General features: G+C 44.7%; 1 protein-coding gene across 4 annotated transcripts; it reads left to right on the forward strand.

The window, feature by feature from the left end:
• The first annotated feature begins 3360 nt into the window (after positions 1-3360).
• CMTR2 (cap methyltransferase 2) lies at positions 3361-9737 on the forward strand. 4 transcript variants are annotated; one of them, XM_032122008.1, is made up of 2 exons: positions 3361-3555; positions 6135-9737. In XM_032122008.1, the coding sequence occupies exon 2, from the start codon at positions 6154-6156 to the stop codon at positions 8467-8469; it is 2316 nt and encodes a 771-aa protein (XP_031977899.1). In that variant the 5' UTR covers positions 3361-3555; positions 6135-6153; the 3' UTR covers positions 8470-9737. The 4 variants fall into 4 exon arrangements, with proteins under 4 accessions (XP_031977899.1, XP_031977898.1, XP_031977900.1 ...); XM_032122007.1 differs by lacking the exon at positions 3361-3555 and adding an exon at positions 3607-3900; XM_032122009.1 differs by lacking the exon at positions 3361-3555 and adding an exon at positions 4014-4065.
• Positions 9738-13636: the final 3899 nt, after the last annotated feature.

Below are 13636 nucleotides of genomic sequence, written 5' to 3' on the forward strand. Positions count from 1 at the left end.
AGGTAAATGCAATTCATATCCTGCACCACAGCCAGCTGCTGGCCTGGGGCTCCAATATGCTTCTCCATATGAAGAATATGATTTCTCCCTAGGAATGCCACTTACATGTATCAAAACAACACAGGACCAAGGTTTATCCTGCTCTGTGGTCCGGTTTCCTCTTCAATAATTGATAATACTTTCGCACAGTGGAACTTGATGCCAGACCTTTCAGTAGGTCTCAGAACCATGTCCTCACTTCCCCAAAGCCCCCTTTGGAAAACACTGCTTTCTGGAGGTCAGTAGGTGAACATGCTACCACTTGTAGCCGTGGTCTGTCAGGATGTATTCGTGCTGCTCCAACAGGATCAATGCTTCCTCATTATCTTGTTTGTGGTGCAATAATAACATATTATTGAATAGTCGATAGGCTTTCCCCTTCATTTCAGTGATTTTTGATTAAAGAAGCAAAAGTTAGATAATTGTACATCATGTTACTAACTGGCTACATTAGACACTGTTTACTGGAGTTTCCCAACTCACTTTCCTTGTAGCAGATAGTGGCTGCAATTCCTCTGGTGATGAGTGAAACAAAAATCTGCCTGACTTTGGACTGCAAGCCAGAAGCAGAACAAGAATGACCCTTACAGATCAGTCCTCAAGGCAATGGAAACCCACTTCATTAAAGGCAACCAGCTGTCCCAGCATCAGGCACCACATTCCAATAGATGTTGTGATTGAGATACCTCACTGGCAAAGTTTAGATACTGTATTAGCAATAAATCTAATCATAATCATCCACATAATCACTGTGGATGATTCTTCTCATGTCTGACTGAGAACCTTCTCTCAGCTGCTCTGCCACACCAACACTATCACCCCAATTCACAAATATCTTGCATCTGGCACAGTGATAGATAAACCATGGTGACATCTGGTGCAAAATTATGTGGTTTTGGGATTGAATTTAGAAGCAGGGTGAGAAGTACTGGGTATCCCATAGAATTGATGAAGTTTCTTCCATGGTTCAGCATAGTCTTCCCAGACAACTTCAGGCACATCAAGTATGATAGAAATACTCCAGCAATACTCCCCAGCTCCATCACAGAGTAGAGTTATACCATATATCTACAAAAAAAAAAAAAAGTCAGGGGCATAAACAAGACTACTTTGTTCTTAATGAGATGTTTAACTTCCTGTGTTTAACTGCCCAATATTCCCTTAAAGACAGATGCTTCCATCTGGGGCTGCTGGTGCCACAGCTGTGCACACAGGTTATGGTCTGATTGGGAAAATATCAGCTGTTGATCAGCTGATAAAAGTTTAGCTCCATAGGAGCAGGATTAATGCAGGAAGAAAGTGCTATGTTCTCACGTCAAGTATCTTACATAGACCCAAAAAACCAAACCAACAAACAAACAAAAAGAGAATATTTTGCATAAGACAGAAGTGTCTACTCAAATTTCTGCTTTAACTTGAAGAGATTTCAGAAAACATAGGAGGATCCTGAAGCTCCCAAGCTGAGTTAGGAGTTTAATTTCAGAAAAAGCATCACATTTTTCTTCAGCATGCTATTCAATCACATTTATTTTAGCTAGGACTCTTGTGCTGTCATGTGCTCAGTGATGAATTGTTCTCTCCTGTGATTTGGAAGAGCCTTATCTTCAGGAGTCCTGGGGAGTGTAACACTGAGAAGCTGCAAGCTACTGTAAAAGCCTGGCAGGGTAGAAATGCAAAGGTCAAGTCTTGCTTACATTCCACTTTCCCCAACTAGCTGAATTGTAGCTGTCCTCTTGGTAGTGTTATCCAAACACTCAAGAACCCAAGAACATGTGAAAAGTGATGTATTTAAGAAGAAATTTTAAAGAATCAACCCTTAAACTCTATGCTTTAATTACCTATGGCCCACAGAAGTCAGTCAGTGTAAACCTTGTGGCTGGTGTGTGAGCACACAAAAACAACGAAAGGAAGGCAAACAAAACATCACAGCACCACTGGAGATATCAGAGATATTACAAATGCAAGACACAAACATTTCAGACTGTAACATATCTTTGACCTGCCCATTAACTTTAAATTCTCATGAGCTAATGACAAGATTTTAGCAATGCCATTACTGTGTGCCCTGTACAATCAAGAGAGACCAGACCAGGCACTGGAGAATCCACCACATCCTCAGCTCCACACTCTCAGCTCCTCACTTCACCAGCTGCCCATCTGTTTTCATTCATTTGCCCCAGCTCTCGCTCTACTTTTACATAGCCAAAGATGTTGGTTGAGTAAAGGTGATTTTCCAATGGGCCAGTCAAAGGCTGAAGAGGCATTGAGACAGACATAGAAATCTTCCATCTGCACCTCAGCTCTTTCTCATTAGGTGAAATTTCTTTCTGATGAGGTAGCTAGTATGTACCTTTTTGTTACACCACTATTAGGGGGTCAATATGACAGTTTTGGCTTGAAAAATACATTCTCTCCTCCCCCCCCCCCCCCCCCCCCCCCCCCCAGGGATTTAAAGAGTTTTAGTTTGGGCTTTTTCTATACTTACAATTTTTTCTATTTTGTAGTAATTTAGCTTCATTTTAGAAAACAAGCAAGTAGTTTAAAAGAGGGGAGGAAAGTTGTCTGGTTATAGATCTCTGTGTTCAGTTATGACTTTAATATATAAATTCTCTCACGGACCTAGACCAGGAGAAAAGATCACTTATGTATACATTATTACATCCTCATGATAGACATGTAAAGGGGTTTTTTTTTCAGTTACTGGGCTTCAAGCAAAATTTTCCCAAGTTATCAGTTCTGGAGTGCCTAGTTCTGATAGCACTGAATTTCTGTACCAAAACTACTTCTGGCTTAGGACTGGATTGAGCTTCATGAAGAATATGTGAGGGTGCAAAAATGAATAGCAGGAAGCCTGGTATTAAAGCAAAAGGATTTCTGCTTACTCATGTTCCATTGTTGACTATTTGTTCCCACAAGGGCTGGTGAGTGCCACATTCCTGAACCTGCATATAGGAAAATCCCCACAATATTTAAAGTCTGAGGAGCAAGTTGCACCTGCTGTCTACTGTAATAATGAATATGCTTTGACCCTCCTGCTTCCGTGTGCAGATTAGATGCTGTTTTGCTGTCTAACGTGTCTGCATGTTGCCAGGGATGCTGCAATGGATGCTTGGTGATGCTCATTATGACTCTGTTAATATTTCAAGGCTCTTGCCTCCTGCTAACCCAAGCTGGGTGTAGCAAGTCTCCTGGGGATTTAGAAAGGGCAGCAAAGTGAGTTATTATGTGAAGAGTCTTCTTAAGTACCTGCCTTGTGGGTTACAGACGGCAAAGCAAGCTCTGGAGGAGCATCACTGCTGACTCCGGAGACCCAGCGTGTGCTGAGCCGTGGCCTCGGCAGGGCTGGGAGACAATGGCGCTTGGCTCAGGCTCCCAGGGCAGGCAGCCCAGGGCGCGGGGGAAAAAAAACACACAGGGCGCTGAGCCCCAGCCCTCCCTCTCCAGCGGGTGGCCACACATCCCAACAAAGCTCTTCTCCTCTTTTCTTCCTGAGCAACCTGTCAGTGTTAGCGCGTGGTAAGTGCTGCATGGGTAACTCCTAGCAATGCTGTCCTGCTGGGCTGCCCCGCTGCTGGGAGGCGGCTCCTCTGCGCCCCTTTCCTCGTGAGAAGCAGCCGCTCTTAAGCTCCTGTTTAGGAAATGGAGCCGATTAACCGCGCTGCTGCCTGCCCGGCCTGTGCAGCCTTCACGGGGCACACGGGACTCCGCTGCCCTTCCGCCGTCCCAGCTGCGAACCTTGCCCCGAGCTGATGGCAAAGTCCCCGCGCAGGAGCCCTCCCGGCCCGGGCCAGGGCGGTGCCGCCCGAGGAGAGGGCGTGCCGGGCGGCGGGCGAGGGGCCGGGCCGGGCGCGCTCCCGCCGGGTAAGAGCGGGAGCGGGGCTGGGCCGTGCTGCAGCCGCGGCCTCGCGTAGGGAGCGGGCGGCGCGGGAGGCGCCTCGGGCGGGCGCAGCGCTACGAGCGGCCGGGGCGGAGGGAAGCGGCCGGGCCGCGCTGCGGCGGCGGGCGGGAAGCGGAGCGCGGGGATGGGTGAGGAGCTGCGCAGTGGGGCGAGCCCAGAGTCCGGTCCCGGCCGGAATGGGGCTGGAAATGATGATGAAAAAGCAGGCGATTGCCTGTTCTTGCTATGCGCTGAGTGAGCTTGGATTTAGGGTTGAACTTGTTAGTATTGTGGCTGGAGTACCTCTGGGATAGGCTAAGAGAGCTGGGGTTGTTCAGCCTTGGAGAATGCTCCGGGGAGACTTTAGAGTCCCTTTCAGTACTTAAAGGAGGCTTACACAAAAGAGGGAGAGTAACTTTTTACACGCAGATCGGCCGGGGGGGTGGTGGGGGGGAACGGTTTTAAACGAAAATAGGAGAGATTTCGATTACATGTTAGGAAGAGGCTCTTCCCTGTGAGGGTGGTAAGGTCCTGATACAGCTTGCCCAGGGAAGCTGTGGCTTCCTCATCCCTGGAAGTGTCCAAGGCTAGGCTGGATGGAGCTCTGAACAACCTTGTCTAGTGGAAGGTGTCCCTGCCCGTGGCACGGGGGCTGGAATGAGATGGTCTTTTAAGGTCCCTTCCAACCCAAACCTCTCCTATGAGTAACTGGGGTGAGCTGTAATTAAAAGCCCGTACTCAGAGTTGGTGTTTAAAATGAAATAAACTAGTCCAGGGCACAGTGGTCTGTGTTTCTCTCAGTTTTCCTCCTCCCCCAGAACATCCTATGAGAAAAGATGAGATTAAAGCCAGAGCATATCTGCATAGAGGACAGTGAAATTAAACCTGCCCATTGAAAGGCCTTGAACTGGGGGAAGGCAAGATGAAACCTCAGCTGTGTGTGTGACCATGTGCCTCTCCTCAGAGGGCTGATGGTAATTAAGGGGAGACAGATGTGGGCTGTGGCCTAAGATACTGCATGGGTTCAAGGGGAAGAGTAAAGTGCTGAGGTTGGCCATTGTTTCCAAAGTTTTTCAGCTCTTTCAATTTTAATCCAATATTTTCTCAAACTGAAATGTTATGTAACACTTAAGGTCATTGTATTTTGCTTTTGAGAGAATGGGGGGGGCTTGGGGGATGGTTAAAATGATAGGCTGAGAGATCTCCTATCTCGGGTGGTAATTTTGGTTGAATTATTTTGCCTAAATGAACATTTTAGTTTGGAATAAATTGCTGGCTGGCTGATTTCTGGTTAGTGCCTGTCACTTGTGCCGTGTGTGTGCTTTGTGCTGAGCGGTGGAGCAGATGGCAGCAGCCTTGTTAGCTTTGTGTGGAGTGTGCTCTTATTTGTCAGCCTTTACCCACTCGCAGCACAACACTTGGCACTACGTTCTTCTTTAACATCAAGCACACGTTCCCATTGACCACAGCTGCAACCAAGTCCTTTCACTTCAAAAGTATCACAGTTTTTTCAGTCATTGAAGGAAGGCATAAGGCTTTGCATCTGGCAAAGAGCAGTAATGCTGAGCAGAGAAGAGGGGTTTTTCTCACAGCCTGGTGTCCAACATCTCTCCAGGGCCCTTCATCTGAGGGGCAGTTCTCGAGGGTGCCAATGAGGGGGTCCCCCAGCATCATGCTGCCTCTGGTGGAAGAGGTGGGAGGGTTGTTCCCACTTCGGAAATTGGAGGAGCAGTAGCTGTGCTCCCTCTCAAAGCTGCCTTTACTTGTGGCCACCCCACCCTCCGTACTTTGAGCTCTCATATAGATACTGCCATAATCAGGTGATAAGATTTCTGAGCCACTTTCTGAACTTGGAGAGCTTGTGGTGTGTTCTCTCTTGTGACTGAGAGAGATTTGTATTTAAGTGTTTATACCTATAAAGTAAATAGAGTATTCAGAGTCAGTAAAGGGTCAAGCACCAGCCAACTCTTCTTCACTTGCTGGGTAAATAGCAGGAAGGGCAACTGAACTGGTGACCTTCCTGATTTCCAAATGGCCTTATTTAGGGTAGCCCTCATTTACTTTCCTCAGTGGTGTATGAGTCCATGAAGCATTTCTCTCCTGTTCTGGAATACAGAGGTTAAGCAGGATACATTTTTATTTTTTATAAAAAGCTTTTCCTATTTATATACTGGTATGATTGGAATGACATAGTTTCTTCTCCCCTGCTGTTGTCCAGGTTGTGAATCCACCCAAGAATGGATAAATGTAAGCAGCCTTATGTTGACCAGAAGACCAACCTTGAAAAGTTTAGTCCTGAAATTCTTTCTGAAATTGAGAAGCTCTTTGCGAAGAAGTTTACTTATGCTAAGCCAGTGAATGATGAATGGAAACTGCCAGATCCCAGCAATGCTTTTACATGTGATCACATGGAATTTCACTCACTCCTGGCTCTGAAGGACTCAATGAATGAAGTGAAGAACCAACTGAGTGATAAGAACCTGGAGGACTGGCATCAGCACACCTCGTTTACCAATAAAGCAGGGAAAATAATATCTCATGTGAAGAAATCTGTGAGTGCTGAGCTCTGTACCCAAGCGTGGTGCAAATTTCATGAGATCCTGTGCAGTTTTTCTCTTCTCCCCAAAGAAGCTCTTCAGGACGGAGAACTGAATTCTGTCCACCTCTGTGAAGCACCTGGAGCTTTTATAGCCAGCCTTAACCACTACTTGAAGTCCCATCATGTCCCTTGCCATTGGAATTGGGTAGCTAATACTCTAAACCCGTATCATGAAGCCAATGACACCCTTATGATGATCATGGATGACCGTCTGATAGCAAATACGTTACCGTGGTGGTACTTTGGCCCAGATAACACTGGGGATGTGATGACATTAAGACATCTAACAGGACTTCAGAACTTTGTGAGCAGTATGACCACAGTCCACTTGGTAACTGCTGATGGCAGCTTTGATTGCCAGGGAAACCCAGGTGAGCAGGAAGCTCTCGTCTCACCCCTTCACTACTGTGAAACAGTCACTGCTTTAATGATCCTGGGCACTGGAGGATCCTTTGTTTTGAAGATGTTCACTCTGTTTGAACACTGTTCTATCAATCTGCTCTTTCTGCTAAACTGCTCTTTTGAGGAGGTCCATGTCTTTAAACCAGCCACCAGCAAAGCTGGAAACTCAGAGGCCTACGTGGTTTGTCTTCGCTATATGGGCAGAGAAAGCCTTCATCTGCTTCTTCCTAAAATGACACAGAACTTTGGAACAGAAATAGTCAACAAAGCCCTTTTCCCCCAGCATGCACTACCAGAATCATTCCTTAAAACACATGAAGAGTGTTGCACGTTCTTCCACAAGTGCCAGGTAGAGACCATCTCTGAGAACATCCGTCTCTTTGAGCGCATGGAAGAAGCAGAGCAGATGAAACTGAACAAGTTAAGAGACTGTGCGGTAGAGTTCTTCGTGCAAAGGTTTCACGTGAAACCCATTGGCAGAAATAACTGGCTTGTCAAGAAATCCCAGGCTGGTTGCAGCATGAATGCAAAGTGGTTTGGGCAAAGAAACAAGTATTTTAGTACATACAATGAAAGGAAAATGATGGAAACCCTGACGTGGAATGATAAAGTGGCAAAGGGCTATTTTAGTCACTGCACTGAGGAACATAGTTTAAATAATGCTGGGAACATGTGCATCCTAGAAGGATCACTTTCTAACCTTGAATGTAGCTTTTGGTACATTTTGGAAGGAAAAAGATTGCCAAGGGTAAAGTGTTCTCCATTTTGTGATGTTCAGGTCTTGGAAAATCTTAGTGAAGCAATGAAGGAGTTGGGTCGGGGGAGACTGAAAAGCAGATCGATGCTGCAGCCTTGTCACTCTTGTGAAGTTCTTACTGGGGAACTCATACTGGCAAAAGTGTCTGATCTTTCCAGGTGCCATCAGGAAGTTCTAAATGAAAGTTGTAGTGACCAATTCAAGTGCCTTGTCGTGGGCTTTCCGTCCCTCTGTGACACAGAAAGCCAGCCCAGCATGGAAATAAAGCCCATGGACTCAGCCACGCTGCTGACTTTCAGCTTCTCTTTGCTTTATGATGGAGAACCCAAGTACCAGCAGCAGCTTTTGGAGTGTGTTCTGCATTCGTTGGCCCAGCTGGCAGTGGGAGATGCATTGGTTTTGCCTGTTCTCTCCTGCCTGACACGCTTCACAGCTGGCCTGGTCTTCATCCTGCACTGCTGTTTCAGGAGCATCACATTTGCATGTCCAACCTCCCGGGAGCCCCTGAGGAGCGGCGCTGCTTTGCTGTGCGTTGGCTACCGAGGCCTCCCCGCGCCGGTTGTGGAGTACCTGCAGCATCTGCATACACTGCTGAGCTCCTTGCTGGACACAGACTCTCCCCAGCAGGTTCTGCAGTTCGTGCCCATGGAGATTCTCCTCCAGGGCAAGCTGTTGGAGTTTCTGTGGGATTTAAACACAGCCATTGCAAAGAGACAGCTCCACCTGATTGTGCAAGCTCAGCAGCAGCAAATGACTAGTGACATTCCACTTCAAAATAATTCTAAAACTGAGTGAGTTGCTGCTGCTAGACCTTGTTTCACAGGCAGGCAGAAGGTGTTGTTATTGTGAAGGTAACAATGCAAAACTGGTGTGACATTGAGAGTGCTGGGAAGATATTTTGAGCTATCAATCCTAGTTGCACTGTATTGTCTATGTAGGAAATAGGAGAAAAGAAAACCAGACCTTGATTTCTGGCCACTGAGCTGGGTGTTTTAGGATGTGGAGTAACACAGAATCTTTGATTCAGTGGAAGCAAGGGCTGACGATTGAGCCTAAGCCTCAGAGCCTCCTGTCGCCATCCTTAAAAACTGTCTTTTGACATCCCTTTAGTTTAGAGGTGGTATAATTCTTAATGGTGATGTGAGGGAAATCCTGTGTAAGTTGCTTTACCATTTTGGATGGTATGGAATGGTGGTGTTTATTGGTATGTGTCCCCATTTACCATTACTCTTAAACAAGAGCCTCTGAATTTTCACCTTGTAGCCTTTGAATATCAGCCTCTTTAGCACTTCAGTTAGTGAGGACTGAGATGAAAATTTCCTTGCCAAAGCCTGATGATGGTTTCTCCATCTCATTCTTGCAGCTGTTTTGTGAATGCCATGCTGATATCCTAAGTTCCAGTTCTTTGTGCACTTCAGTCACTTGACAGAAGGATCAAATGGAGCTGTTTATGCCAGAGAAGCGCTCAGCCTCTGGCTGTTCATTGCTTACTCTTCAGGCAATAGTTTGGATTGCCATCAAGCCCTCTCTTGTGACTTCTTATGGGTCCAAAGCTGAGCTCAATTCTCAAGAATGAAATTTGCTAAAAGAATTATCCAGTGGCTGTAGACACTTAGGCTTATAACGAGCAGAACCTTTAGGAGACATTTAAATGCAGGAAACTTCTACCAGCCATGAGAGGCTCATATAACATGAGGTTGCTGTGATTTGCCAGCATTTCCTTGCTAAAAATCCTTAAAACAAAGGCTTTGAGGTGTTACCACCTGAACAAACAGTTGGCCAGTTGTGTGCTGCCTTTCTTGTGCACACAAGTGTGTTCATGTTTGTGTGGGAACCCTCAGGGTTGTACAGTCATTAAGCTTTCGTGTTGTAAGTAATCCATATGTGCTTTTAGTTTGAAGGATGATATATTTTTTGAAGTAGAAGAAAAGATGTTGATTTACATGGCTGTTGTGTATTTTCATTTTACTGACAAATGTAAGTGTTAAAAGACATTTTTAAAAAAGAAAGGAAAACAAATGTTATTTGGAGTAAATAAAGCCTTTTATTTTAGGTTTTCAGTGTTTCTGTTTACATGTTTCTTTACCAAACATAGAAAAAATCAATGAAATGCAATAGGGGGCTTGGGGAGGTTTAGTTTTCGTTTTCTTTTTCTTTTTTTTTTTTTTTTTTTTGCCAGGCTTTTCTCATCTTGCAATGTGGATCCATCCTTAATGAGTGAAGGGTAAAGTGATCTTCATTTCTCTCTTTAACCAGCTCAGAGAGACTCCACTGGCAGATGTGGTCAAAGCACTGGAGGAGGCCTCAACACAGTTGCCTTGGCCTTGTCACTGAGCATTGTAGTCCATGTCCCTCTCTGTGGTTGCTGTAACTTTTAGCAGCAAAGATCTTGTCTTAAGGATATTTTATTTCTCCCTCCTGTGACAACTGCTATGGTAGGACAAGGTTGTTATACGCTGTACTTTTGTCTGCAAAGTCTATTATTTATTCTTATCAAAATGTTCTCATCCTAATTGTTTGCCTTCACCAAGCAGTGTGATTAAGAAAAAGCTGTGTGCCTTATTCCTCAGGGCTGGCTCTGCTGCCCTGCCAGGGGTTCCAGGTGAATGTCTTTGGGTTGGCTATCCAATTTGGCTGGACACTGCTTGCTAACTCATTTTGATTGCAATTACTAATGCTAATGTGTTTTTTTTTCATTGCCTTTCTCTTTGGAAGTGAGCACCAAATTAGAGAGCTGGGGAAAATCATTCTGTGTCCTAGATGTGTGAGATGATACAGGAAATGGATCCTGTTATGATACCTTCATTTCCTTACAGCTAGTTGGGGTTTTTTGGGGAAATCTTTATGCAGAAGAGGAGTTGAATGGATGCTGAACTGCAGGACAGTGTTGCTTCTCTTGGCTTCAGTGAAGCTTAATACTTTGGCTTTGGCTCTTAATGTCAAAACAAGATAAGAGGACTTTGGAGCATCATTGAAACAGGAGTCTGGGTCAGAAGTGCTTGTTATGGGGATTGTCAGGTTGATTTTGGTAGAAATACTGTTTAATGGGTTCATGGTTTTACTGAATTACAGGGAAATGTAAATGCTCAGAATTGTATTCAAGCTTACAAAAAGTTTTATGAAATATTTGCATTCCCAATATAATAGTATAAAAAAAGTGCCTAAAGACATGAAATGGCAGATTGGAAAGTAAAGGGAAAATATGGATGTCTTCCTTTTGCTGCTGCAGACCTTAAAAGCTGCATATGCAACTTCTTCAGTCCTTAAAGTCAATTTATACACTACATTATTTAGATTATGCATCTTATTTGAATTTTGATAGATCTTAATATGCTAGCATGGCTGGCAGTCTTTGAGTTTAAATAGTTGGTGTTGAAAGCAAAGACAAAGCACTGAGCCCAAACCAAATTAGCTTTCTCCCTGGCTGAACAGCTATTTAACACATTTCCTTTTTCTGTCTTGTGTCAGGTCCTCTGTGTCCCCCATCGAGACTGGGGAGATGAAATTTTACCTGTAACACAACTTGAACTAGAGCACCACAGTTAATGGCTCCTTTTATTAAAACAATAATATGAAATTGTATATTAAAGCAATATTTTTCCTCTGTAGGAAACTTGAACAGATTTATTGAAGTACATCTTCCCAGTGCTTTACTAAATGGGGATGACTCGCTTGTTAAAGAATTGATTTATCTAAATTGGGGGATAGCAGGGAGAAGTGCCTGTCACTTGCTGGTGAATTGATTTGTTTAGATTGGGGGATGGCAGGGTGAAAGTGAATCAATATTCAAAACTTATTTGTTGCTGAAGCCAGAGATCATTATCTGGGTATCAAAGAGATGAATGAGCACATGCTGCCTGATAGAAATGAAAGCTCATGCCAAGGTAGCCCCAGGTCCTCAGCTGTCAGGTACCTGTGCCTCAAAACAATGACCCTGTAGCCAGTGGGTAATGAAACCTCAATTAAGACTAAGGAATAAAGGGACTGTGGTGAAATGCCTTAATTTAAGTCTCCAGAGCGTTAAGGTGATTAAATACTTGCTTTATAATCAGTTGACTGCCCCAGGTTGATGACAGAGCACAACTCAACACCACTGAGTTGAAATGTAATGAAATCTGTCTTGGGGTCACAATTAAACCTAATTCCGAGGTGGCTGCTGAGTAGCTGCACGTCCCCACAAATAATGGTGTACTCTGACAGACAAGTGTTCAGCAGAGGAGTGTGGGGCCATCAGGATTGTGTGAGCCCTCTGAGCAGCTCCCTGCCTTCACTACTGCAGCGATGCTGATGGTACCCAGCAAACCATGCTGCCAGCTGTGCAGACAGCATGTAGAGCCCTTCATGGAGTAGAGCAGTAGTGCAGGATGTGTTTGGGATTAGTGCACCTAGGGCTGGGATGGCTGTAGGATTCCTGGCTGGTGGAAATGGCAGCAGAGGCTTGTCACACCTGAAAAACACCTAGCAGCTCTTAGAACTGGCATTGAGTGTAGGGACCTGGAAGGGACCTGGCCCCAGCTAATGTATTGGGAATTAACAGAAAGCTAGTTAAAAAACTTACTTTTGCTCTTTGGGAATACAGGAGAGGCTGGTCCTCACCTGGAGTGAGCTTGCACTTTGTGTGGAAATACCAGAGTAGGCTGGTGTTTAATAATTGTCAGCACTATGGTCTTAGCTATAAATCACAAAGTAATTGATTTCAGGGTGTTAACGAAATTTAGATTTATGGAGAAGTTCAGTTATGCCTAAGATGCACGGTTAATAACACTGGCACTGAATAAAACCCAAATTAACTTTGTTTCCATTACGAAACCAGGTAGTATTAGCCCATAAATTTATATTCATGTAAGTGGTTTGGCTCTTAATTATGTGACTAGCTTTGTGAAAGTTCTGTGCTTGAAAACTGTTTTCAGACTTGGAAACCTGTTCAAAGCTCTGGATATCGTCCAGCTTTCAATTCCCAGCAGTATCACTGCTCTGTATGTGAAAACTCAAGACTAGACTCTGACTGAATTTGCTCAAACTTTTTGGGGGGAAGAGTTTGAGTAGGAAATGGATTAAACTCAGATGTAAAATTCTCTCTGACTAGTTCCTCACTGGGTTACAGAGGGGGCAGACAGGACAGCCACTGCTCCTTAGGCTAGATGTTGGGACAGTGGGGCTTGCCAAAAGGGAGCCAGAACAGAAGTTACAAGTGTAAACTGTATAAATTTACAAATGTGCAATTGTAAATTGAACAAATTCTGAGTCCTCTTGTACGATCCTGATGACAGACTGTGCTTAGTGAGTGTAACAGGCCTCAGAACTGGTTTGGGGCTGAGCACACATAGCAGCTGAGAAGACCTCTTTATGTTTCAGTAACTGACCTTACTCATCACATCACCCTCTACAGTTTTGAAGTGACCCCTGAAGGAAACAGTGACAGCAGCAGTCTCAGGAGCATGAGTGGAAGTAATGAAGCAGTAATTAGCAATTAATAAAGTGTGGTGAAACTTTTAACTGCTGCACTGGCCTAGAGGTCTGGTGCTAGAGTGGAATAGTCCCTTGGAAATCTACAACTCTGAAGCTTAATTATCATAATTTCTTTTAGACACCATCTGTTCTTGGAGCCAACTTGTATATTTACTTTTTCCCTTGAAGGTAGATGAGTTTTAAGGACTCCACTTCTGTGGCTTTTCACAGCAGAGATTAAATTGAAGATGGAATCAAAATATGGGGAATGAGATGGACTCTGTGGCTGATGTGTCCTACAGAGACTGTGAGGGCAAGATTTTGTTGATACAGCTAGCAGGGCATCAGGAAAGCGTGCGGACATAGGAGGAGCAGGGAAAAACACGGACAGAACCTTCTTTGTAGTTGGCAGAGGGGTATTATCTTTTCCAGAGGGAGCATAAATTGAAATTGTGCTGTGTGCTCTTCTCTTCCCCTTCCCAGCTCAAGCCCTTCTGAGCGGTATCTGGAAGAT

This window comes from Corvus moneduloides, chromosome 12, assembly GCF_009650955.1.
Source record: "Corvus moneduloides isolate bCorMon1 chromosome 12, bCorMon1.pri, whole genome shotgun sequence".
Classification (NCBI taxonomy): Eukaryota; Metazoa; Chordata; class Aves; order Passeriformes; family Corvidae; genus Corvus; species Corvus moneduloides.